This window comes from Apteryx rowi, unplaced genomic scaffold (genome assembly GCF_003343035.1).
Source record: "Apteryx rowi isolate R43461 unplaced genomic scaffold, aptRow1 scaffold_92, whole genome shotgun sequence".
In the NCBI taxonomy this organism is placed as follows: Eukaryota; Metazoa; Chordata; class Aves; order Apterygiformes; family Apterygidae; genus Apteryx; species Apteryx rowi.
Window position 1 is genome coordinate 660,362 of NW_020451227.1, and position 22,222 is coordinate 682,583.

Genomic DNA, 22,222 nt, shown 5'->3' on the forward strand with positions numbered 1-22,222 from the left:
AATGAATTGGCATTCCCCAAATTTTGCTTTTGTGAAAACTTTGTTGCCTTTGTGGCAGCTCTTCCAAAGCACATCATCCAGGCTGGGGAGATTTCCCTGCCACCACTTCGCTCTCGCATGGGCGCAGCTGGGGAGAGACCGTAAGCTGGCGCCCAGGCGGCGATGCCCACGCACAGGTAGGTGCCTAGAGAGCTCCTTCCCTGAGCGCTTGGATCGGTGCGCTGAACATCTGCATCCTCCTGTCACTGCGTGTACGCAGCGTAAGGGAAACTGAGTCCTGGGAACTGTGCGTTTGCCATCTGAAAAAATGGTGCGGGGACCTCGCGTGCCGCTGAGAAAAGAATGAAAAACACTTTTTTGAACAAAAACACCTACAACTGTTCATTGATGGTCACAAGATTAGCTGTTTTCTGCCAGACTGAGCGCCACTGATAACTGTCCAGAGCTTCCCTCATCCCATCCCTCCCCACTCCGCATTGCCTGAAGGGCCGGAGCCTTGCCGTGTGCAGTTCAGGCCCCACAAAACACGCATGGTCACTTCCGTAGGGAAGAGGTGGTAGAGCTGAAGTGTGGTAGTGAAGTCTGCCAGGATACCAAACCATATCGGTAAGACTTAGAAATGTGCCAGGTGCTAGTGACGGACTAAGCAAATTTCTTGTCAAACTACTCGGGCAGTGCAGTGATGCCTTTCAAAGTGCTTTCTTTCTATTTCATTTTAAATGTCTTATGATGAAGCTTCTGTCAGTCCCTTAGGGAACTATTTCATTGTCTGATGTGCTTGAGAATCACAAAGAGCTACATGATTATTCCGCTTAAATTCTTCTTTTATTTGGCTTTTTCCTTTCATTTAGTCATCTTTAGTGTTCATAGCCTTTTACCATTACAGCTCTTTTGAAGACTTTTCTCATAAAACACTTCTTACCAAATCTTAATTTTGTGGTTTGTACTGTTATTGGTTGGGATGTCTTTTGAGCACATTTCCTCCCGTGACCTGATTTTTGTTTGTAGCTGATAGACTGCAGCATTTAGAAGTATAAAGGGCTTATTACAGCTTGCTCAAATAACTTATTTGAGAAATATTTACTAATTTGATAAATTGTGATATTACTTGTGCATGATACTTACTATCATATAATTTGCTGATCAAAATAATGAAGTACAAAAAGATGGGATTCATGTTAAATTTTTTTGATCAAGCAGTTTTTCCCTGACCTTTTGTGTTTTATGTGTTTTTTGTTTGTTTAGATCTGTTAGAGAAGTCCCGTGTTGTTAAGCAGCCAAGAGGTGAAAGAAACTTTCATATTTTCTATCAGATACTCTCTGGTGCATCAGAAGACTTCCTCTGTAAGTGTTGCACTTACACCATTTCCTGATATGATTCTTCTTTTCTTTCGTTTACAATTCCACACACTCTTTGTTTTGTTGGAAATGCAATCTTTTTAAATTATTGTTATTGGTGATAGTGGCAATTGCAATACCAGAAGTAAATATATGGTTTGGTACTATCCAGAAATCTGGGTCAGAATCGGCTTTCTGATGTATTATAAACACAGAAGAAAGTCTATTCTTATTTGAAAGGCTTGTAATTGGAAGATCCTTAAAGAAAATCTAATCCTATTAATCACAGCAGTTCTTGGCATTACTGGTTCTGGGAATAAAAGAACTGGCTGCTCACAAGAATGCTGTTACTCATGATGCTTTATTTCATTTATTAGGCAAACTTAAACTGGAGCGGGACTTCAGCCGATACAACTACCTTGGRCTTGACTCTGCCAGAGTAAACGGAGTGGATGATGCTGCAAACTTCAGAACAGTGAGGGTAGGAAATGACCTGGACAGGGTGTAAGCCCCAAAGTGCTCAGTAGTAATCCAAAATGCTTAGGCCCTGAGTTTGGCCATTACGTCCGTGCTGGACCAGGAGGACCATCTTTTCAGAGTGGCACTCGCTCCTCTGGCAGGTGTTTACACAGGAAAGGTTGGCTACAAGTAGGCAATGTAAAGAGCTTAGCTGGTTTGCCCAAATAAAGTGAAGACTGAGATAATACATTCTTCTGTCCTTTATACCAAATGAAGGAAAAGAATTATTTAAGATAAAGTGTAAGAATAAATAGTTATAAACTAGTTTTGAGCTTGTTTACACTGAATATTAAACCAAGTTACTGGACTATTCTAGTGGAAACAAYGAGGGCAAAAAAGACACGTGCACAGGGACAAAAAAAGCCGAGACCCCTTGATCAGATCATGGAAGGTTGCTTATGATGGCAGTGGACTGGGCTTAATGACCCAGGTGATGCTGACCAAGGGAAAGAAAAATGGGGCTGGGATGGTTCTCAAGATGATTTACTGTGATGTTTTTGCTTGATTGCACTCAAGGAAGAAGAACAAAACAACCTGCTATCCAGTGTATATAAATTTAGACTCCAGTAGTTACTGGACTAAGAAGACAGCAGTATCTGTTCACTTGACTTTGGAAATTTTACTTGTGTTATAAATTAAATTAAGTGGCTAAAAAAAGTACTGCTTGACTTTTTAACATAAATTGTTTTCAGTGGTCTGGCATGAATCATAGAAGTGGACTGGCCTGACATGCCAGCTCGATTACCAGGTGTAAATGTATCTGGTATATATAAAAAAATAAATCTCTGCTTTATATTCTAAATTTTACTTATCCAAGCCTGGTAATTATTTCATGTTCTTTTTTGTAATGTAATTGTTTACAAAACGTTTCTAATTTATGCTAATATAGATACATGGTGAATTCTGCAAGTATGATCTGTTTAGATTTAGATTCTTTTATCTCATAATTTTATCTGTCCCCTTTCCAGAATGCCATGCAAATTGTTGGTTTTATGGATCATGAAACACAGTCTGTTTTTGAAGTGGTGGCAGCAGTTCTAAAATTGGGAAATATTGAATTTAAACCTGAATCTCGAGTGAATGGCTTAGACGAAAGTAAAATCAAAGATAAAAACGGTAAGATGAGACTGGTGATGGAGGGAAAAACACTAATTTGTCTGAAATCATTATGAATTTTGTAGTTTCTGCAGACTTAAGATATCCTTACAGGGGAATTAGCTTGTTTCCAGAACTCATCTGCAGGTAAATATGTGTTGAGTTCTGTACAGCTTCAGTCACTCTGTATTTGAAATTCCAAAAATGGTTATTTTCATTTTTTTCCACTATAATAAAACACCCTACTGAAGTGTTAAACTTTACTATGTGTTTCTGTAACTGCTTAATTATTCTGCAGTGGAGGTTTTTTAGTTCTTTTATAGTGGAGTATTACTGTCTGTAATTTCAGATTCATTTGGTCATTTGATGGGATATTTTTGCAATTGATATGTTTTGAAAATTCTTTTATTTTCATTTGAAAGTTTTTCTTCAGGAAAAGTAATCTATGAGAAATGGAAGAAAAGTTTCTTCACAAAAAATAACCAAATAGAAAGTGCTTTCAAAGCTAATAACTCAGTGCATCCTGTTTCCTCATGCTGTGTGTTTTTAAAACAACTTTACTTGGCCGGGTAGAGTGTGGAGGGCAGAAATTTCAGTTGGAAAAAAACCCTGTTTTGGGAAAATACTGAACTGTTTAAAAGCTAATAGTTTTGGAGGGAGGAGGGCACAGTGATATGAAAGGATTAGTTTTATTTACGTATTTACACCCTACCTTTTCTTGTTAGAACTCAAGGAAATCTGTGAGTTGACAGGTATAGACCAGTCAGTACTGGAAAGAGCTTTCAGCTTCCGGACCGTTGAAGCTAAACAGGAAAAAGTTTCTACAACGCTAAATGTGGCTCAGGTAAAAAGGGGTCCTGATTTTAAGGGAAAGAATTGTTTTAAATGGGAATTTATTCTACATGAGTACACCCATAACTGCACAAATAAAAACTACTACTGACAAGTCTGTACTGAATAAAAAGTGTCACTGACATAACTTTGTCTTTCCTCAACAGTCTTTAAAGTTCAAATATATTGGATATTTTGTTTTCTTGTGTGAATTATCTTGAAAAGAAGAGGAGTAGGAAAATTTTGGATGAGATGCAAATATACAACAGTTCTGCACAAAACGTTTGAAAGTATTGTGGTGTAGCAGACTGTTTTCATTTGGAGCAACGGCTGTAATTTCATGTGATTTGTATGCCCCGGGCAGTTGAACAACTTTTGCTGCCAGTTTGAATTTCTCTTTCTGTAATACTGCAAAGCCAGTGTGATTGCCACTTATTCCAGGGAGAACATATTGGATTTCGTCCTGTGACTCATGAGCTAAGACTAGCAGCAGTGTGGTTTCTCCAGTCGCGCTTTCTCGAGCCCCTGTGCTTCGGACTGGGATGGGGAATGGGAGTCCTGGAGGGGCCCGGCGGGGCAGGAAGGGAGGTGGAGCCCCGAGTGAGCCGCTGTCCCGGGAGTGGAAGCGCCCTTGGGACGGGTGGCATCGCGTGCTCAGGAGCGCCCTGGCACCACGCCAGCGCTGCGGGTCCGGCCGGGAGGCTGCCAGGTCAGAGGAGCTGCTGCTGGAGTAGCTCTCAGGCTGCTTGCAGCACCTTGGGGATCTTGGGCTGGCACAACAAGTTTGGGATTACCCAGGATTTATAACATGTTTCTTTCTTTCGTTTAGGCTTATTATGCCCGCGATGCTTTGGCTAAGAATTTGTACAGTCGACTGTTTTCTTGGTTGGTGACCAGAATCAATGAAAGCATTAAGGTATTATTGTTTTGTGCCTGTAAAAAAAAAAATCAATGGAAATGGATTAAGTTAAACTGGACAGTAAAATGATACTTGCCAATTCCATTTTCCTGGTTTTAGGGCGTTACACGTGGTTCAGGTGAATCACTGCATCACAGCTCATCAGGTTGCTGTCTGGTCTGTTTTTAAGCTTACAAAAATATTCATGTTAAGTGTGTTTTGGGAAACCGTACTTAATCTTTTAGTTTATACAATTTAACAGGCTGTTTATGAGATACATTAGTATGAAATGTACAGGTGACTAACTTAGGTTTTTTTTTAAAGGCACAAACAAAAGTGAGAAAGAAGGTAATGGGAGTGCTGGACATCTATGGCTTTGAAATTTTTGAGGTAAGACCTTTATAATCTTAAACATTTAATGTTACAGCTGTTATTAAACATTAATAGAGTAGTTCAGGAACATATAATCACAGTACATGTAATTTGAAGTAAGTGCATCATTCTGGACAAAAAACACTAGAGAAGTAAATCAAAAAGGGATAGATGTCTTAGCAAGCCTTGCAATTGCAACAGAAATTTATGAAAGCCAAACTTATGTTTTTACACTGTAAGTAAATAAATATTTATGATGGTATATTAAATATATTTTGTTGTGACATACATTCTGAGCATAAGAGAAACTCTGGTAATGTCAGTTCTGCCTTGAGGCATTTTGTGGATATCTTTGAACAAACTTTGTATCATTAAAAAACAAACAAACAAGAATTATACATTTCCCCTCTTAAAATTAAACAAGGAATTATATTCCATTTCATCTCAGTTCACTCATAAGTGTTCTGTACTGATTCCTAGCTAATGATCTGACGCTCACTGCTATTTGTTTATGATAGTATTTTTAGACTGATGGTATTTTAAAACAAAAGCAATCAACGAGGAATTCTTAATTGTGCTGAAGAACTTAACGTCAGGGAGTTCTCATAAATCTTATTCTGACAGTTTATTTTAAGAGATTTATAGATCTTAGTTGGAAATACTGGAACAGTATTTAAGCTAGAAACTCAATGGGAGAGAAACATCAGTATAAATTGTGCAATCCTTACCCACTTCCCTATATCCTTCTGGAAAGTCCAGCGAGTGTGGTTGAACTGTGTAGAAAATGGAAAGAATCTAAAAAATATTGATTATATATTGGAGGGTGAAATATTTTATTTCAGAAGCATAACATCAAAGCATGTGCAAATCAAAATACCTCTCCAAAGAGGAAAGACAAAGCTGATACTTGCTTCGAGGTTTTTTTTTGCTAGGTTGTATTCGTTGTGCTAAACATATGAGAATATTTATGAAAATCTGTTATAAATAGTCAGATGGCTGAATGCAAATCTCAAAACTAGATCTATTTAGAGAAGGTCCTTGATATACCTTTAGAAAGCTGGGCAGTGGAATGTTCCTGCTGACAGCTCTGGGCAGGAGTCTTGTTTTAATTAGCTCTTTCTTATACATTTGATTAAGGGCAAACATGTACAGCGATAGGGAGGCTGGAAACCTGTGTTAGCACACAAGCCAGCTGAGTAATTGAGTTTGTGCGATGGTGTTGCAGAGTATACAAGCTTCATATAAAGCTTGTTTCTCATATGTAATTTTCTGTTTTGTAGGAGTTCAACATTTTAAAAGGTTATAAAATAAGCAATGGAATGTAGGAGATGTAGTTTTACAGTAGAAAAAATGAATAAAAGGCTGTTTTTCACTTACTTTACGTACTGAATTATAAACGTAACTTTTCCAGTTCAGACGAACTGAAAAACTTTAAAATAATGAATGAAATTATTGTTCAGTTCTTTGAATGCTGAGCATCTTTAGGGTCTACTGGAAAAGGTGTGGGAAAGGTTTACACTGTAACCTAACAGGGTCAAAGTCATAAATGCGTTCACACAGGACAGGGACTAGCTCTCACATTAGTTAAGAGCTGCGGTGGGAGCACTAGCCAAGCGACTTGCTTCAGTGTCGCAGAAATAAATGGAAGTCTTCCTGGATATTCAAAATGGGATTCAAATCATACGTTGGATACATATACAGCTTGTATTGTAATGTGTTTTCATTTTAAGATGTTTGAAAAAGAAACTTAATCAGTTTTATGTTTCTAGAGTTACTGGTACAGATTTACTGTTGGGCCTGTGTGACAGTACTATAATTCAAAGGCTGAGTGATAGAAAAACAATCCATTATAAAATCTTGGATTAGCTATATTTCTGGTACCACCCATATAGCATCCCTGTGTTTCCAGACAGGGTAATTTTTTAATTGGAAACTGCTGATTTATTGAAAACAAGATGCAGTACTACATACCAGTTTTGAAAAAGTGTTTTTACAGTAAGTAAATCAGAAAGTCTGTATCTTTGAAAAAACAATTTGAATTTTCTACTTTTAGTTGTTATGAAAAAAGCCTGAATAGCAGACTTTTTGGACTTACTAGACTGATGTTGAGCAACCCAAAGTTAATGTTTCAGGTTTTGTTTTATAGGCAATTTTGAGATTTATTCTTGGAGAGGGGGAAGGGAGAGTGGGATATATTCTTAATTGAATCAAAAGTAAAGATATTCTTTCAATGGAAAAGAAAGTTAATTTTCCATGCAGCTCCAGTTGGAACAAAAGATTTAATGTTATAACCCTTAAATTGAGTAAAATAATTGTTTAATGAACACTGTATAGACAGAGTGTAATTGTTTTTGTGGTCACTTGAATGAATCTGCATGTAGTAAGGTCAATTAACAAGATGCTTGTTGAGTATGTTTATATGGACTCTTATAACAAGTGATTGAATCTCACAAAAGTTATTAAAGATCTTGAAGAAATGCTTTTGAAACACAATTATTATTGAGGATTTAAGTAACCACTTTACAGAAAATATATATTGTTAAAATTAATTATATCAAACCAATCAATAATAGAATGAAATGTTAATGCATATGCAATACAGTAAACTGAGGAAAATTCAATAATGTCTTAAAATTTATAGCATAAAAAGTGTAGTGGAATTTGCAGTGTTTTGCCATGAGGTACTTTTATAAACATGATTGCTAAGCATTCAAAATATTAGCTGAAGTGTAGCTAATGGCAATAAATATATCCATCAATTATAAATGAGTTATAACCACTGACTAAAAATGTGAAGCCCCCTTTTTAACTCAGTTATTAAGTGTGGTCATATTTTGATTTTTATATCCATTATTGACAGTTAGAAGTAACATGATCTGTATGAAGAATTTTGTTGGTAAACGTGTATTTGAAATACTCCTTTCTCTGTAAACCTGTACATTTTAAACTTACAAGCTATTCAATATGCTGAAGGAAAAAAGGCCTATTTTAAACATGCCTCTACTCAGGTAGCATATAGCTTTATCATTAGTGCATGTTCTTTGACTTCATGTTTCTTTGTACTTTTATAAAGGAGTGTAAATGACCCAAGAAATTCATGGACTGAAAAGTATTTTCTCCCTTTCTGTCTTTATTTATGATCACAACTAGACGTAAGCGAATTGGGAATAGAGACAGAACACATCAGAAAACATAGGAGGGATGGCACAAGTTTTTCATATATATCCTAAGTATTTACACATGAAGATTGATACAATTGAAATAAATAGCGAGATACCTGTTTACTGAAGAGTAAATTTTTTTTTTGCTTTCAATATTACGCTTGCCAATGAATATGAGTGAAAGAATAAGCTAATGATATTCTAGCTACCTGCTCTGTTTTGAAGTTTTCACTTAAATGTTACTGGAATACTTTATAGAATAATCTCCTTCCACTGCAAAAATGTTAGTTTGCTACAGATTTGAGGGTTTGGGGGAGATTTTTTTTGTTGTTTTTCATAATGGGCAGGACAAACTATATTTCTTAGGGCTTAATCCTACTTAGGATGATTCCTCAAATGATCTTACATTTCCCCCTAAAAGCAGAGAGGAGAAAAATGCAGAATTTACCATTCTCAAAAGTCCTAAACTTGATGTTCTGATGACAATAGTAGCCCTGTTTTATTATATGCAAGTTGAAGTCTGTATAAATGAGATTATTTTGCAGTTGGTTTTGACTATTTTATTTACTGTCTGCTGTTATTTCTACAATGTTCTGTTATTTAAGCAGAAGTTTACTTAAAGTAACTGGAATGTTCTTGAAACTTAACAGTGGAAAGATATTGGAGTGTTGATAATGTTGGCATATACTATTTGGGACTTGGTTTCAGCTGACTGGCATTTTTATCAAACACAAAAGGCCTTTTTCAGACAAACCCAAAAGCTATCCAAGAAAACAGATTTAAGGACTTGGCTTTCCAAAAACTCAGATTATGGAATTCAAATCTATTGATAATCCTCAGCCTCCATGGGTTTGGCAGCAGGCTTGATTAAGCAATCCACCGAGGAGGTGCTGTAAAGCCGTGTTTATTTTTGAATTCTGCCAGGCCCTTTGTGGTAAGCAGTGTGCTGGGACTGAATGTTTTGAAAGCCAAATACTTAAATTTGGGGTACCTCTGTATGAACTGTCTGTGGACAAAAACGTAGGGACTAGGATTAACGTGAAAATACAGGCTACAGGACCAGGTTGGTTGTGTGTAATGCTGCTGGGGCTTGAGCAATGGGTTGAAGTCTGACACTAATTGCTACAAGTATGCTTATCTGAATTTTTGAACAGCTGTGTGTGCACTTAGTCTGCAGCCTAGACTGTGATTTGGGATGGGGCTGGGATTATGGTTAGTGGCACTGGGAAATTCAGAGCTGGCTAGATTGCAGGCTTGCTGGGTAGGTTTAGGGCTGGCCCCATTTGATTCCATATTTGATTTGGTATTTTTGGGCAGAAGTGGTTTCCACATCTTTGCAAAATGTTGGGGTAGGGTTGTGGAAGGGCTAAGATTTACAAAAATGAATTGCAGAGTAAAGGCTGTATAATGGAGATGATTGAGGGCCTGGCAGATTTCAAGAGGGATGAGCAGAAGACTTACTCTAGTTGGCTTGAATATTTTATTTTCAAATTCCAGTACTGTTCTGTACATTTCTGCTGTAGACAAGAGCTAGGGTATGTAAAAATGAAGGCTATGGAGCAAGTTTCAATACTTGATCCTGCCTACCCTTTAGAGATAAAACAACTGCTTATGCTAGTTGGCTTGAAGGCTTTATTCTGAATTTTCAGGTGCCATGGTGTAGCTGGTCCATTAGATGGAACTAATGATTCAGAATACAGGTTTATGAAAGTAAAGCTGCAAAACAAGGCTTTTTCTTGAGATTTGCCAGGCCTTTGGAAGTCAGTTTGAGAGTATGAATGCTTTATGCTGAACCCCTAGGCGCAGCTGTCTGTTCCCCAGTTATTAGGTGGGTGAGAAGTGGGGTTGCACTGGGGGTGCAGCTGCAAGAGCAGAGGCTGCAAGATGAGCATGACTGTTCCTGTTTGGCCCTCGGAGGTCTGTTAGGGCTCAATCTGGGATGATTTGAATACTTCGTTCTCAGCTAAATCTTGCTTGCACATTTAACTGGGCTGAAGATCGGGTCTGCAGACGTGCAGACTACAAGACAAAGCTGGTGGTTGAAATCTGCAGGGCTCAAAGAGGAAAGGGGAGGAATCTGTCCATTCACACAACTCCTTTTGAGCCAGGTCCACAAGAATATGCAAAGACATGGAGGCATCCACCACATCCTACATAAAACCTGCAGTAAATAGAAATACCACCATCACCAAAAAAAACAACCAACCCACCCAGCAGTAAAACCATGTCTTTTTCTCACAGTCTGTGGTGCACTTTGATAATGCTTTTATTTATGGTCTAAGAGCATGGTTATATTGTTTCACGTGTGTAGAAGACTCTTGTGATGATTGAAAGAAAATTAGTAATATTGTTTATACAGCTGTATGTTAATTGTCATCTGGACTTTGATGAAGTGGTGATGTCTTTACTGAGAGAATTCCATTAGAAATATGAAAAATTCAGTGTCATTACATTAACGTGTTCACAGCTGTGGTAATTATCTCTCTTTAAAGGGAGGTAACCAAATAAGGAGGGGATAAACATTGAAAAATACCTTTCTGAGGTTTTTAAGGCATCACAAAATTGGGGAGATACTTCCAGTTTTACCACAAGCCTGCAGGACAGGTAGGTCCCATTGCTGCATAGCTGCTTTGCCTTTTTGTATCCTATTCATTAAATGAAGGAAACAACCCTTGCAGAGGTGTGGTGGAGCATGCTGAGGTCTGAGAGATGGTGCTGACCCAGAGACTTCTTTTTCCCTGAGAACAATTTTACTGGAGAAGGGTCAAATAACTAGAAAGAGAGTTATTAGAGGAAAAAAGCATATGAAGAAAATTGGCTTATCTTCTGTTATCTTCAGGTTTTAGGCTCTGGGGACCCTTCCTCCATGCCTTAGTTCCATCTCTAACTGAACCACAGATACCTGCTGTCTTGGCAGTTGCCTTAATCTCTAGAGCGTAATTTAAACTCTCTATTCTAGGCACTATACCTTGCATCAGATTTCCTTTTTTAAATTGTTCAACACTTTTCTGATGCCTGTCAGCATGTATTGTATATTGGAAAGCCTCAGTGCCAAAATACACATCTGATTGCACAGGGCAAAGCCCAGTCTAGTGTGAAAGAGGAGAACTGAATTTTTAATCTGTAATTGATCAAGTGCATCTGCTGGCAGGTATTGTGAAAGGCAGAGCTTTACAGAGATTGACCCTTGCTTGGATTACTAGGTGCCATGGAGATTTTAAAATACAGTTAAAACAATCATTTTCTGAAGTGCTGGAATATTCAGAAACAGAGGTTCATCGCAGGAAGTTAATCACCATTTAATTAATCATGTTATAATTTCAGTATTTAGAGAGGCTTATTTTGAAAAAAACAAACAAACCCAAAACAGGTTTATGAAGTAAATCCTGTTGGCTGTATGCTTTTCAACAGAGGAAATTTTTGAAATGCTGGAGCCAATATACATGAATCCTCTGCCTGAGCTTGTGAAAATAACATTTTGCCCTAGAGCAACAATTATTTCTTAGTAGAGGAATGGACAGGATTGTATAGTAGGTTCTTGCCTATTTGTAATTCCTGTTGTTCCAGGACTAATTTATCAGGTCAAGTTTGTTAAATAGATTGTATCTGGGTGTCCCTGTGGATCATGCATGCATTGCATCTCTTGGATTCAGCACAGGTTCTTGCCTTTTTAACTCCAAATTTGGTTTAGACCTGTGTGTCCAGAGACCACAGATAAGAACAAGATGGATTTTTAGAGTGCCTGGTTCTCTACCAGGGAGAGTTTTGCCAGTAACATCAATAAGGACTGAAGTCAGCCCTGCTGTGCAAGTATGGAAAGCAGATAATCCCTGAGGTCTGGGCATCCGTCTTTGGTATTGCCTTCTATTAGTTACACTGCAACACAAAGTTTGATTACATGTATGTGGAATATTTATAATTAAATGATATGCTTCTCAGGTTCTTTGCCTGCAGAAATAATTATACAAAAACAGAGCTTAAAATCTGGTTTACATGAGATATTTTTCAAGTAAGTTTGTTTACTAAAATGTTCATATAAGTAAACAGAAGAACAGGACCACAGTGAAATGCTGCTATGCTAGTGAGTGTTAGTGTGAGGGGTATTGCAGAACTCTGCTGTACCGTTAGCGTTTTTTTTTCTTTTGCCCTGCAAAGAAAAATGCCATGCTTTTGATGCCTTGGTGTTCGTTTGCAGGTTGGGTGATAAAAGAATGGCAAGATTAATGCTGAGAAACCTCCCTTTCCAGAGGCACTGACTCTCAGTAAAAACTAGGTATCTTAGCTGCCTCCCCATCTTTGGCAATCACTAGGATCTGGGTGTTCCAAAATGAACATGCATTGTCTATAGGGAGAGAAGGTTAGAAGGTAGCTGGCTTTCCTAGGAAAATGCCCCCTTTTTTAGATCTTTTGTGCCTATAAATGTAATGCAAGAAATGATTCTCAGCATCAGCATATTGACATTTCTGCCTGAGGCCAGTTTGAGACACTTAGCCCAATTTTTTTTTCCCACTTTTTTTTTGACAAAATTATTTTTATTTTGTCTTTTATTATTGGTATTTTGCTGCTGTAACAATGTATAGGGTCAGAAACATCCATTTATTTTTTTCCTGGTAATTCCGTCTTATGCATGATTGAAATCTTCCAAAAAAATAAGGTAAAATATTAAGGGACAAAAATATTTTCCTTAGGCTTTCAAGCATCTGTATGTAATTTAAGTAACAGAAGTGGTTCAAACCCAGAAAGTTTGTCTTTTCATGATCAAGTCTAACATCCTCAGTGAGTATAATATGATGATCTGCTAGTTTATACAAGGAATATATTTTTGTATGGAGCAGAATATTTTGGAGTTCAGAAACTTGCCTGTCATGAAGTGGCACCCTGATATGTGGTAGTCTGAAGGCTGATGAATAATAAAACTCTATGATCAAGACCATTATTTGTAAAGTGAAAAATATGATGAAATAGGCTTTGATTTTCATCAGTGAATCTTTCTAGTTGTTGTCTAAATTCATTGTTGCTCCTGATAAAGATGGAGAGGATAAGCTGAGGGTGGTTGTTTCATCTCTATCTATCAATTTGACATGACTTTAAACTATCTCAGGTGACGTGCTGTTTCCTGGCACCTTTAATTAAATTTGAGAGACTGAGTGAGGGTTTTTTTCCCCTCCCCAAAGGTGACATTATATATTCCACAGTGGCTTCAAAGGGATAGTTTGGAAATGTTGCTATTAAATGCAGTGATTGAAGTGATGCTTTCAACATTAAAGTAGGAGATTGCAGCCTGGAAAAGAAGCCTGCACTCTTCAGCAGTGGAGAAATGCTGGCCTTAAATATTCCTTTTTTCCCCCTGAAATTTCCTAACAATATTTGAATTTACTAACTCTTCCTAGGAAATTTTGGGTCTGACCATGCTGCTTCTGTGTTTGTCAAAGCCTTTTCTATCGCTTAATCAGAATATTCAGCCTAAGGAGCAAATACAGTCTCTGATTGCTAGGTTCTCTCAGCCTATTTCTCCTGGTTCAGTTTAGTGACGTGCTGTCACTGATGTTTGTCTTCTGAAGACCAATGTCAAAAGTTCTTTATAGTTCTAACATATTAATTTCAAGGAGCTGTCATTAAAATATTGGAGGAGAAAGCATTACAATTTGTGTGTATTATTCTAGGCTTTGTGTAGCCCTCACATAATTAAAAGTTATATACAGTAAGATAGGCAACTGAATTTCTGTGATTTTATTCTTACTCAAATTTGTCTAGAAATAAACATTCTATTCAGTTTTTCATATAGTGTTTCCCAAAACCTGTGGCAGAAAATATTTCTTTCCAAAGTGTATTTAACTTAGAGAATGTTTTCTGGTCTGTTCAGAGTTGTTTTGAGAATTTTCATAGTTACAAATGTTTTTCTTGATTTTGCTTTGCTGTAATTAACTATCAGCCTTTTATGCTCTGTCTTGCACACAAATACCAAAATTACTACTGATGTTCAATGACCTTTTTTTCCAAGAATAGCAATTTTCAATAGTTTGGCAACTTCAGATAGAATTTCCTAGACTAAAGTGATTTGTGAAGAGCTGTGTGGACTTTGGTTTGCTTCTCTTTGGCAAACCATAAATGACATAGACATAAGATAAATCAAATCAGGAAAGCATCTAGCAATTACTTTAGTATATTGTTAATGGACCTTTTAGTTAGATGGTTTAGCTGGAATTGCCTTTCAATGTCCATCCTCTTTTGAAGATGAAGACTGTATATAATATGTAAACTAAAAATCCTGTTGTCCTTGTAAGTGGAAGAACATAGTCTTTTGGAGAAACAGTCTTACTGCAGTGGGTGGCATGTACCTGGCAGGAGGATACAGACTGTATTTTACCTTTCCTCATTGCCAAGGTGATGTGTCAGTTTGGGTCTTTTCACTTCAAGGCCATCGCTTTAGATATATTTACTTTTTCTCTATGTGTCAAATGAACTTTTAGTTGTTCTTCCTTGCGTGTCCTCTCTTCCCCCCCCTTCCCTTCACTGAGATGTATCGACCAAAGGCTATATATGTGGCTTTTTGAGACAATGATACACACTGATTTACAGACGTGACAATGCAAGAGTGCTGTTCTGTGTTACACTCGGATGTGCCTCAGTCCCTTGGTTTATTTGATAGTCTTTGGAGAGAACCTAAAGATACACCCATCTATAAAAGTGTGATGTATAACCTTTATGTAGCGCTTTACATTTTCAGAGTGACATACAAATATGAATCTGATAAAAAGACTCATCTGCTTGGTACACTGAATAAACGCTAATAGTCATTTTGTATTCTGTGTTACTATGGAAATTGTGTAAGTACTGACGGCAGTTTATGTAATTTCTTTTTGCAACAGAGTGCAGTAAGTATGACTTGTTTGCAGTGCTGATTTTGATGCATGCTAAATTTTAACTTTCTTGTCTAGAGCTACGCAAGCGTTGCAATCTCTGATTGATAATTGCAGTTGGTATGAGGGGCAGAATTTGATGTGGCTGCAGAAAAGTTTGGTGATCAGCTATGATTTTGCTTTACTTAAACCAAAATGATAAAAATAACTTGTGCTATCTCAATATTTTCTAATCTGCTTGTGTGTTCCTAATCTTCTCTTAGCAAACAGATCCTAAGTTCAAACATTTAAATGATTGCAGTTGCCCTTAGTCATAAAAATTCCATCATCATAACTTGAACTTCACAGGTATTGTATAGCAGGTTTATTTAATAGTGTAAAAAAGCATAGCAGTTTATGATATAAATTTGCTAGCTTCCTAAATAACCAAAGTGTTGTCTTGATGACTAGTAATAAAAAAGAAAAAGTAAAAAAAACCCGAAAAACCAAACACTGAAGGGCAGAAGAAAAGACCAGTAGTGGATATCCAAAATTACTCCTGGTTGCAGTTATTTCTGTGGATACATGTATGGAATTCTTATAATGTTAATGAGTCTAATAAGCACTGGAGAAAAACCATGAAGCTGCTGTTCTTTTCTTGTTTGAAAATGCCCTTTTAAACAGATCCTCAAAACGGGGCGCCTGGACTCTAAACTGCACTCATTTARCAGAAAGGCAATGAGGTGATCAGCAACAGCTGCTGTGATGAAACCCTGCCCTGCTGAAACTTGGTAGACTTCCGTGCGCGAGGGTTTGCCCCGTGGTGGCTGGGAGCTCACTGTGGCCGTAGTTTCGGATCCCGCAGCGCGTTGCTGTGGACATGGCTGCAGCAGCGCCTTACCTGAGACAGCCGTCCGTCACAGCCCCTGCCAGGGCGGCTGCAGTTCAATCTGCTCTTCTGGCTGCCGCCGCGCGGCCTCGCCACTGCCCATCTCGCTTTCCCTGTTTCTGCTCAGCTCCCCAGGCTCTTCTGCAATTTGCTGCACATGTGCTTGCTCCCTAACCTAGTTTCATACGAATTATCCCATTTAAAGTTTTTTGGTTGACGAAGTTCTTTCAATTCCCACCATTTTAGGGGGCAATTACATGAGCAATTTTTTGGCAGGGAGGAGACTGTGTTGACCTCTGGAGCCAATAATCTCTTAACCCAGGCTCAGCCGCAACCAGAATAGCAGCTTGGGCCTCAGTTTGTAGGGAAATAGGATACTTCATTTGATACTGTGTGATTCTGGTCAGAAAAGAGCTAGTGCTACTGTCATAATTTTATTTATCAGAACTTGCAGGAGACCATATTTTGCATATGGGGATAGACTCGTGCAGGCAAAACTTTGTTGTTTATTCCCTGACAGCACAGGCATCCGCGTGACTTTTCCCAAGCAACTGATAGAGAGGCATCCTAAATAAAAACTCTATAGGTTTGTGGTCTCTTCCAATGAAGAAGGGCACAGGGAAGGATTTGATCTGAAATTTCCAAACGAATCTATTTCTCAATAAAACATTACTCAGACCATCACATCTCAAGACTAGGAGTAGTTAGTAAAACAGCTTGTCAGCCTGCAGCTGCTGCAGGAACTTACTCCAGGTGAATTCCAGCGTGTTTGCACAACAGCCAAATACAAACATCTTCTATCTGACAGGACAACARCTTTGAGCAATTCATTATCAACTACTGTAATGAGAAGTTGCAGCAGATCTTCATTGAACTCACCCTCAAAGAAGAGCAGGAGGAATACATCCGAGAGGTAATACTTAACGCAGTCTTTCATTATCTGCTACTTCCCACTGTCATAATTATGCATGCTTGCACCTCTTGTCAGGGAACAAAGCCACATTTAAGAGTGGGCCTGCCATGGTGCGTGTCTTTGTAGCTCTGCATGATTGTTAAATTAAGCAAAAGAAGTTATTTTTTATTTTGTTTCATGTTATGAACTCTGCGGGCATGAAACAGACCAAACTTTCATTTAGATGTATTGTTGGCCACGATGAATGGTAGTTCTGAGCAAGGGCTAGTGAATTCCTTTCTGGCATTAGCACCGTTGTGGTACAGGGTGTGATTTGGGTGACACAGTAGCATCTGGGACCCACCCCAAAATGGCTGCAACTCATCCCGTTTCAGAAGGGAGGTAGGCAGATGAAATGGCATCATGTAAGATGAAAGTAACTCCAGACAGATTTTTGTTCTAGTTTTCTTCCGATCAGGTCCCGAAGTGAGCTGTGTGAGTTTTAAGGGTAAATTTTAAGATATGTTTTGGAGCCCAGGCTCTGGTGTTTGATGTTGTTCTGTGAGTATACTTCAAGTTAAAGTTCTAGTAGGTTTTAGCAGTGCTCCCATGATATACAGAGCTCAGACAAAATATCAGCTCACAAATGCGGAAACTGGCACACGTTTTCTGTATTCAAATTGGATGGAACCATTTTGCTGTGAAAACATTTTTGAAAACTGAATAAAGTTCCTGCCTTGTAATCTGATGGATAATACAAGGCTTTGACATGTCTTTTTTCTTTTTGCATTCATTGCTGAAACTCTTGAAATATAATTACTGCAATTTGCTTATTGAATTACATCTCAGACAATCTGAAGAACTAAATTGTGAGATGTTACTGCAGAATGCAAATTAAGAATGAAATTAATTTTTTTTCTTTTCCAGTTCTTCACCCTACCTCTATTATCTCCAGTTGCATTGGCATTTCATCCTGACAATTTTCTTGCTGATATTTGGAAAAATTAAGATACTAGTAATATCTGAACACTAGCCAAACTCTGCATTTTTCAGATGGTCTCATCTAAATTTAGCTTTTTCTTCCTCCTGTTCAAAAAAACTAAGAGCACAGAAATTTTGATCTCAGATGCTTGCACTGAAATGGACTTTATTTCCTTATAAACACTGGGAGTGTACACAAGGCCTGACTGACCCAAGGCCTTGCAGGATCAAGCTTTGGCTCTTTGCCAGCCAAGTGCATGGGAAGTTGACACCGATTGGGGAATGGAATGGGAAGCAGGGCTGGCAGCCGCTCAAGGGCATTCATGTTGCGCAGATAATGTTAGCAGGAGATGATTGCATTTTTTTCTTAATAAATAAAATGTTGGTAAGCATATAGAACTAAGTTCTAAAATAGCATCTTAGTTAACTAGAATGTAGTTTAAATTGCCTGGAGAAAAAGCGCCTCCAATTGTTTTTCTGTTCACACTTTTTTTTTCTTATAGGGGATTGAATGGACTCACATTGAGTATTTCAACAATGCTATAATTTGTGACCTAATAGAAAATGTAAGTTATATTCAAGTATCTTCATGAGTAGTTTTTAATGCATGTATTGAATTTAGCTATAAAATCTGCCCTCACCCTCACTGCAGTGACAGCACTTTGCTTTCATGAAACAAACCACTTTTTGTATTACTCATCTTATTTTGTGTGTTAGGAGTTTGTTTTACTGAAAAAATAAGTTTTTTTGGATGCAGCTATATGCTGTTATTCTGTCTTACAAACATTCAGTAGCGCCTATGCAAAAAGACAAAACCCAAAAACTGAAACGTTTACATTTTGTGCTGTTTTCATTAGAAGATATCATATGCTGCACTGCAAATAGCTTTTCTTTTTATACGGGACCAGAGAACTCAGTGACTCGTTCACTGAATGCATCAGATGCAGCAAGTACTTAATAAGGATTCCTATGGACTTAATATGACAAGAAGGTTAAAATCCTTTAACAGTTGAAACAGAACTGTTTTTAACCATTAATATAAAATGTATGCTAGCTTTACCCATAATCTGACTACTTTCTTCTTAAGTTGGAGTTTTTATAGTCTGACTGAATGACATGAAATTGTGAAAGTAAAAAGAAGTTGTAAAATTCAAATCTCAGAAGCAGTCTTTCAAAAAATACAGATGCTGGAAATATGTTGAAAATGGGAAAAGAGAACTGGCTAAACTTTGAGATGGTTTGAAAAACATGTTTCTGGGTAGCAGAAGTCAGTTAAACAGGAGAGAGCTCTCATTTGTACGTATTGCTGTAAACGTGATGAAAACAAATGTTGAAACTGCAGACGTCTTGTTTTTAAACTTCAGAACCAAACTGGAATTCTGGCCATGCTTGATGAAGAGTGCCTGAGACCGGGGACAGTTACTGATGAGACCTTTCTGGAAAAGCTGAACCAAGTCTGTGCCACTCATCAGCATTTTGAGAGCAGGATGAGCAAGTGCTCACGTTTCCTCAATGACACCTCCTTGCCTCACAGCTGCTTCCGGATTCAGCATTATGCCGGCAAGGTACTAAGCAGAGCAATGGGTTCATGGGTCTCGGTGCGTTGTGTTCCTGGGTGAAGTCAAGGTTTGGTACAGTGCTGAGGCTCCTCATCCATTAAATAATGTTGCAGTAATAGAGTAGAATTGTCTGAGTCAATAATTGGTCAGAAAATCCAGAGCAGCCCTAATCTTTTCAGTCTTGAACCTGAAATATATAATTTTGGCTGGAAATTTTTGAGAGCTCATGCTGCACTCATTGAAGAGCTCATGCTGTACTCCTTTCAGCACAGCAGATWCATGTACCCTGTGCTTCAGTGGTAAAATATTTGTAGTGCTAGGTCTCTGAAAACAAACACATTGTTTAGAATGACAAAAATTCACACACATTTGAAGGCAAGATATTTTGAAAAACATGTTCTTTGTCACTGAAGTAGCTAAAGTCCTTAGTTATTGGGATGAGAAAGTAGAATTTATATAAATTTGAAGGAAGTGAATTTATTCTGAAAGTGAGCGTGTTTAGACAGATGGAAGAGGAAGCTATACAGAGGGCTTGTAAAAGCCCGTTTTACTAATAAAAATTAAAATCATTAAGTTTGTAAAAAGAAGGAAACTTATTTTTGAGCTTTTAAAAAAGCAAAAATAGGAGTTGAAACTACACCTCTTGTTTGAATCTGCCAACCTGTTAATTTTGCGGAATGAAGAAGATTTGAAAAGTATTTTACTTTCCTAGGACTGTGTAATTCATCCCTAGTTTTGGATGCTTTCTCAGTGCTGTAAATTTTTCATATAGCTTGACAATTTGCTCATTCAATTGTATTTGTTTATGAAAGTGATAGTGCTGGAAATGTCAAACGCTCCCATCACCCTTGGAGGTAGCCATATAGTAGCATTGTTATATATTTGCTAATGAGACTTTGCAATTGGGTATAATCCATCAGAGACTAATGTTTAGATCCTTCTTTGGTTGTCAAAATTCAGGATGAACTCAAAATACCTAAGTGCTCTGAAAAAGCTTGCAAATAGGCTTTTAGGTTCTTCAATTGTTCCTGGCATTCACTGACTCAGCAGAGAGGTCAGTGAATTCCTACTATTTTCGGATTGTTTTTCCAACCTCAGTTGAGAACATTTTGCTCTAGTGACTGGACAACAAAAGTTTGACTCTTCTATTATGAAATATAAGTAAGTTCATGTGAATATCTTCTTCAGCAGTGACATTTCCCATACCTGTCAGAAACAGAATCATGTATTCTAAATAAAAACGCCCTCTGAGTTCACAGTCGCTTGCTGCAGCGTAACAGATATGGCAATGTCAGTTTGATTCACTATTCTGTGCACGTAATACATATCTACACAAAAATTTGTGAAATCATGAAGCTGAAGACTCTGTATTATCAGCCAGGTGACTTGTCAGAATTAATCAAACTAAATTCCCTCCATTCAGAAATTAAAAATAAAAATAAAACAGCAGCACTCTTGGAGATCTCAGTAGTTTCTCTGGAAGCTTCCTGTGCCTCCCGCTGCCTATCAGATCTTTGCATTCATGTTTATTGTCATTGGACCGAGTTCCTAGCAAGAGTCCTTTAAAATAGCAGTCCCCGAAGACTGCACAGATGCTGACTTGGTGTTGAGATCTCAAAAGTTTCACAGGTGATACTTAATATCTTGGTTTAGTTAGATAAATAATGTAAGCATTAGTATTTTGAAGGAAAATGGCATTTTTGCTGTTGTGAGTTAAAAACAGAGGGGGAGAACATTTTGTCCGCCAAAAAAAATTGTTTCACAGTCCAGGCAAGAGGGTGGTGTATCAGAGTTATCAGAGGAGAAGGGTTTTTTCTCTTTCGGCTACCRGAATGATCGACAAAAGCAGCTGTTAGCAGTATAAGCAAATATATTTTTCTCAGGGAGGGTATTGTCAGAAAGATATAAAATTCTTTCGTAACAAAAAATCTTCAGTCAAATATAAAATGAAAACTGAAACGTATTTGTTTGTTTTTTTTCTTTAGTAGTGGGAAAGAAGGGGAAATCTGTTTCTTGGGAAAATTTAGAACCAGCCTGCATTATAGTCCAAAATATGCTGTGACAAGACTCTTCTCTGTTGTTTAGGTTATGTACCAGGTGGAAGGATTTGTCGACAAAAACAATGATCTTCTGTACCGTGACCTCTCCCAGGCCATGTGGAAGGCCAATCACTCTCTTATTAAAGCCTTGTTCCCTGAAGGAAACCCTGCCAAGATCAATCTGAAGCGACCGCCAACAGCAGGTTCCCAATTCAAGGCTTCTGTCGCTACCCTGATGAAAAATCTTCAGACAAAAAATCCAAACTACATTAGGTAAATTGCCCTGTGGTAAAGCTTTGGTGAATCAGTGTTTGGATTTCAATGAAATATGATCATTGTGAAATCAGAAAGGATGCTTCTGAAGAAGCACAAGGGTTAAAAAATATCTTCTTAATAACTGGTGTAAATTCAGTTTGCTGGATGTTGACTGAAAATTTTTACTGTCTCCCATCATATTTAGTCTGCTGCATAGAATATGTTGGGTTGTTTGGTTTTTTTTTTGGTCTCACTGTCTGTCTGAATTGGCATTATTGAGACAACTCCCATTCTTGAAGTGCCTGGATGAAAAAAAACTAAAAAAAAGCGTTGTCCAAAAAGTGCAGCTGCTTCCCACAGCTTCCCAGGAGGGGAGCAGTTTTGGAGCACTGTGTGGTTGCTGCTCGCTAGGATATGATTATAGCGCTGCCTGTACTGCAGCTCTTTTGGGACAAAAACACCTCGTTGCAATGTCTGCCCTAGACAGAAGGCCATCTCTTCTTCCCTGTAATTTTAAAGGCATGAATAACCAGCAGCAGTTCTGGAAAAGTGGG

General features: G+C 37.8%; 1 protein-coding gene across 4 annotated transcripts in view; it reads left to right on the plus strand.

The window, feature by feature from the left end:
- Positions 1-22,222, plus strand: part of MYO1B (myosin IB) — a 98,613-nt gene that overhangs the window by 53,489 nt on the left and 22,902 nt on the right. For all 4 annotated transcript variants that reach the window (XM_026091722.1, XM_026091725.1, XM_026091723.1 and 1 more), the window contains exons 7-16: positions 1,246-1,344; positions 1,716-1,819; positions 2,826-2,973; positions 3,678-3,796; positions 4,613-4,699; positions 5,006-5,071; positions 16,751-16,855; positions 18,319-18,381; positions 19,180-19,380; positions 21,460-21,686. In XM_026091722.1, the coding sequence (XP_025947507.1) occupies positions 1,246-1,344; positions 1,716-1,819; positions 2,826-2,973; positions 3,678-3,796; positions 4,613-4,699; positions 5,006-5,071; positions 16,751-16,855; positions 18,319-18,381; positions 19,180-19,380; positions 21,460-21,686 (1,219 nt within the window). The remainder of the gene's footprint in view (positions 1-1,245; positions 1,345-1,715; positions 1,820-2,825; positions 2,974-3,677; positions 3,797-4,612; positions 4,700-5,005; positions 5,072-16,750; positions 16,856-18,318; positions 18,382-19,179; positions 19,381-21,459; positions 21,687-22,222) is intronic.